Source organism: Penaeus chinensis, chromosome 25, assembly GCF_019202785.1.
Source record: "Penaeus chinensis breed Huanghai No. 1 chromosome 25, ASM1920278v2, whole genome shotgun sequence".
In the NCBI taxonomy this organism is placed as follows: Eukaryota; Metazoa; Arthropoda; class Malacostraca; order Decapoda; family Penaeidae; genus Penaeus; species Penaeus chinensis.
Genome location: NC_061843.1, coordinates 17,699,673 through 17,704,899, shown reverse-complemented (window position 1 = coordinate 17,704,899; position 5,227 = coordinate 17,699,673). Strand labels below are relative to the sequence as shown.

Genomic DNA, 5,227 nt, shown 5'->3' with positions numbered 1-5,227 from the left:
ACAACTCCGCTGACATGATCGTAGTGTGTTGATAATACAAGTTAAAGAAAACTTTTTTTGTGATTAAAGTGGTGTTCGAACACTACCACCAAAATGAAGAATACTGTGGCATTATACGTGTTTGCAAGTGTTTTTGCAAGCTGTTCTGTAGCTTTCGTGTACGACGCTCCAGAAAACTGTGACTGGACCTTCCGCGACGAAGCGCAGAGAGAAGTGTCTTTAACGTGCAGCCTAAGGACCATCGGGAGCGACTTCGACAGCAGCAATTTCTCTATCGCACAAAGTGAACATACGACTGAATTGGAAATCCTGTGCAGTGATGTGTTGTTCTTCCAGTCGTCGCTTCAGCCCCGCGTGTTCCAGCGCCTCTACAACCTGGACACGATTTCGATCGAGTTCTGCAAGCTGACCAGCCTGCCCGCCGGGGCCTTCCTGGGCCTGGACGCCATGAAGGCGCTGGCGGTGCGGACCCACAACAGCGACTGGAGTGCCATGGCCTTAGAACTGAACCCCGACAGCCTGGTGGGCATGCCTCACCTCGAGCGCCTCGACCTCGGCCAGAACAACATCTGGAATCTGCCCGAGCGCGTGTTCTGCCCGCTGCCTGCGCTGCGCCACCTCAACCTCACGTGGAACCGCCTGCAGGACGTGTCCGAGGTAGGCGTCTCCGGCAGCTGCGGCGCCCACTTGGTCACCCTCGACCTGTCGGGGAACGACCTGGTGGTCCTCCCTGAGGCGGGCCTGGCCGGCCTCGAGTCCCTGCGAGAGCTCTACCTGCAGTACAACGACGTGTCGATGCTCGCCGACGGGGCCTTCACCGGCCTGTCCACCCTTAGCGTGCTCAACATCTCGAGCAACCGCCTGGTGGCGCTGCCCCCCGACGTGTTCAACGAGACGCTGGGCCTGACGGAGCTCCACCTGCAGAACAACAGCCTGAGTGTCCTGGCGCCCGGGCTCTTCTCCGCCCTCAGCCGCCTCACCGTGCTGGACATGTCGTCCAACCAGCTCACGTCGGAGTGGGTGACGGCGGAAACCTTCCGCGGCCTCCTCCGGCTCGTGGTGCTCAACCTCAGCCACAACCGCCTCACGCAGGTCACCCTCGACATGTTCCGCGACCTCTCCACGCTGCAGGTGCTCGACCTTCGCCACAACTCGCTCACCGTGCTGGGCGACATGACCTTCTCGCCCCTGGCCAACCTTCACAGGCTTGACCTTAGCTACAACAGCCTGGTGTCGGTCGAGTCTCGCGGCCTGTCGGGGCTGCACGTGCTGGCCTCGCTCTCGGTGGCGCACAACAACATCTCGCGCATCGCCCCCGAGGCCTTCCAGAACTGCACGAGCCTCCGCGACCTCCGCCTCGAGTACAACCTCCTCGAGGAGATTCCCGAGGCCGTGCGAGAGGCCGGCTCCTTGAGGACGCTGAGGATCAGCCACAACCAGCTGAGCAGCGTGGCCCAGGGCGACCTGACCAGCCTCTCGGCCCTCCGCCACCTCGACATGTCGAACAACTTCCTCCGTGGCCTGTGCAAGTCGTGCCTGGCCGGCCTCGAGTACCTGGAGGTGCTCGACCTCTCGCACAACGAGCTCGGTTCAGTGCCGCACGGCGCCTTCGACACAAACACCGGCCTGAAGCTGCTGCGCATGGACGGCAACAAGATGAGTGACATAAACGGTCTGTTCGCGTCTCTGTCTAACCTGTTGTGGCTCAACGTGTCTGACAACAGAATCTCGTGGTTCGACTACGCGCTCATCCCCAACCAGCTGCAGTACCTTGACCTCCACAACAACAAAATCAGGGATCTGGGCAACTACTTCAGTCTGGAGGGTAATTTGGAGCTGAGGACCCTCGACGTGAGTCACAACCAGCTGGAGAGCCTCAGCGCGTCTTCGGTGCCAGACAGTGTTGAGCTTCTCTTCGTGAATAGTAACAAAATCACTCGCATTTCCACTGGCACCTTCGCCGAGAAGCGAAACCTGTCTATGGTTGACCTCTACGACAATCTGCTCAGCAAGATCGACCTCAACTCCATCAACCTGCCTCGCGTGCCCGAAGAGCGTGACCTCCCCGAATTCTACATCGGCGGAAACCCCATCTTCTGCGATTGCAACATGGAGTGGATGCACCGCGTCCACCAGATCAGCAGCCTCCGTCAGCACCCTCGCGTCATGGACCTCGATAAGGTGACGTGCACCCTCCCGTACCCCCGCTCGGCAGAGAACCGCGTGCCCTTCCTCGAGACCCAGCCCTCGCAGTTCCTGTGTCCCTACACGTCGCATTGCTTCGCCCTCTGCCAGTGCTGCGATTTCATCGCCTGTGACTGCCAGATGACGTGCCCTGTCGGTTGCTCCTGCTACCACGACGGCACTTGGGCCACCAACATCGTCGACTGCTCGGCCAGGAACCACCACCAGCTGCCCGATGACATCCCCATGGACGCCACGCTGGTCTACATGGACGGCAACGAGATGCCCTTCCTCGATGCCCACCACCTGATCGGGCGCAAGAACATGAGGGCCCTCTACCTCAACAGCTCTCGAGTAGAGAGGATTCAAAACCGAACTTTCCATGGACTTTCGACACTGAAGGAGCTCCATCTTCATGACAATATGTTGGTCGAACTCGAAGGGTTCGAGTTCGAGCATCTGGAGCACCTTCGGGAGCTGTACCTTCAGAACAACCGTCTGAAGGTGATCAATAACGTCACCTTCGCAGGTCTGAAATCACTCGAAGTTCTTCGCCTGGACGGGAACTTCCTGTTTGAATTCCCTGTGTGGCACTTGAAACTTAACAAGGGCCTCAAGGACGTCACCCTCGGCATCAACCTGTGGTCCTGCGAGTGCCAGTACATGGTCGACTTCAAGAACTGGCTCATCCGCGAGACCGACATGGTGAAGGACGCCAAGAGCATCGTCTGCGTATCCAACTCCACGGGCGAGCCAGGTCCTTACGTGCTGGAGAGTTCGTACTCCTGCGAGAACTTCGTGGCGACGTCCATCGTGCAGGAGAAGCTGGAGAACGACTTCCTGCAGCCGGTGCTGATCACGCTCGCCATCTTCTTCGTGGTGCTTGTGATGGGCGTCGTGTTCGCCGTGTTCCGGGTTCGGCTCCAGGCCAGCGTGTCCAAGAAGTGTGGCCTCAAGTGCTTCCCCTCCCAGCCCGCCCCCGCCAAGGAGGAGGAGAGGAATATGCTCTACGACGCCTTCGTCAGCTACAGCGAGATGGACGCGCCCTTCGTCAACGAAGTGTTCGCCGCCGAGCTGGAGAACGGCGACCCCTCCTACAAAGTGTGCCTTTCTTCCAGAGATTACCAGACCGTCGGTTCATATGTGGGTGATTTTATTGTGCAGTCGATTGAAACGAGTCACAAGGTGGTTCTAGTCCTTACGAAAAATTTCGTTGATCACGATTGGTGCAAATTTTCTTTCAAGGCCGCCCACGTCGAGGCGCTGAAAAGCCTGAAAAATCGTGTGATTGTGGTGATGTGTGGTGATGTGGACGAGAGTGACATGGATTCGGATTTATCAGGAATTGTTAAAAGCGCGACCAAGCTGAAGTACGAGGACAAGTCCTTCTGGAGCAAGCTCCATGCGGCCCTCCCCGGCGGCGCCAAGAAGATGTCCCAGCAGTGTTACATCACGGAGACCAACTACATCATGAGGAACAGCGTCCCCGTGCTGTCCCCGAGCCACAACCTGAAGCAGAGCCAGTTCATGCCCAACATGGTGCTGACCAACACCCTCAAGACGCCCGTGTCCCACTACCACCAGCAGCATCACTATCAGCACACGCAGCCGTCCATAAACAGCGACACGGGCGACCTCGACAAGACCTTCGTCAGCGTGGAGACGGCCCAGTCCAGCCTCGCCCCCAGCCTCAACCACTCGTACATGTCGATCGACTACGCTGCCGCTCGCAACTCCCACATCTACGCCTCCATCGACGAGACGACGCCTGCGCTGCCTCCGTCCACGCTCCCTTCAGTACACACGCTCCACCAGCACCTCCGTCAGCAGCAGCAGCAACAGCACGTGGAGCCCATGCGTCAATATCTACCCCAAGACGTGCTGTCGAGTCAACAGCGCCGACCACTCACGGGCTCGCCGATGCAGACCTTCGATCAACCAGCTGTCAGTGCGTCCTACTTCATATAAATATTGTATAAACAAAATATCTAAAATATATATATTATCTATATTATAATTTTCTCTGATATGTGTGGCTGAGCTGTAATGACGAGAAAGTATGGAACTGGGAGCAATGACGAGATATTGTGAGTGTTATAGTAATAGATCACGTGAGTATGTCATTGTTTATGTCTAGTCAAGATGAGTGACAGCTGTACTAGTGCCTTCACATTACGGCCTTTGTTGTAGAACTGTTGCTGAGTCGTCTAGCTTGTGTAGCGCTACTTGCTTACTGTCACATTTGTATATATGTACTATATTTCCACTGTATAAATCGTGATATCTTTGGCCAAAGTGTGATAATATTTAGCTGTTACGTTGAGCTCAAATCGTGAGTCTATAACGGGTATTTTTATAAAATCAAATAATTACAAAAATAAAAGATGAATTGTTATGTATGTCTATCTTTCCGACCTCCGATCAAATGAAAAAAAAATGGAATAAGAGAATTGAAAGCTTATTAATCAAATCATGACTTACAAAAAAAAAAATCTTAATAATGATAATATTCCTGAGAAATATGATGATTAAAATGACTGATAAAATGAAATTAGATAAACAACTAAGAAAGTAAAGGTAAAATTAATAATAACAATAGCAATAAAATCAACAAAAACGATAAAAACATTAATCAATATATTACGAGTTAATGAATTAATACAAATGATTATCATAACATCAAGAACCTCCCTCGCATGACATGAGAAACAAAGCGATTTAAAGGAACTCACTTAAGGAGTTGAAGCGAATACCAGGGAAAAAATTCCCACGCCCGACCGGCCACAGTAGAGAGATTAATGAGTAGCCAATGGGAAGCCGATAGAGGCATTAATCATGTGTACAGATTTTAACCCAGAATCGAACTTCATCTTTAATCAACGAAGTGAAATCAGAGGCTGAGATCAAGAGAGTCAATATTGAAATAAAAAGAAAGGGGTTGAGAAGAAAACAATGGCAGCACAACACGACACGAAAAGGGAAGAATACGAATATAAAAAGGAAAGCCGCAGGGGGAAAAAATGGTAAATGGTATCTTTGAGAA

At 53.2% G+C, this 5,227-nt stretch overlaps 1 protein-coding gene across 1 annotated transcript in view; it reads left to right on the top strand.

Annotated features, from left to right (window-relative positions):
- LOC125038554 (toll-like receptor Tollo) overlaps window positions 1–4,579 on the top strand; it is a 4,623-nt gene extending 44 nt beyond the window's left edge. Inside the window, exon 1 of the mRNA XM_047632078.1 lies at window positions 1–4,579. This exon is cut by the window's left edge and continues 44 nt beyond it. Coding sequence (XP_047488034.1) covers window positions 94–4,152 — 4,059 coding nt within the window. The 5' untranslated portion in view covers window positions 1–93 and the 3' untranslated portion in view covers window positions 4,153–4,579.
- The last annotated feature ends 648 nt before the right edge of the window (window positions 4,580–5,227 follow it).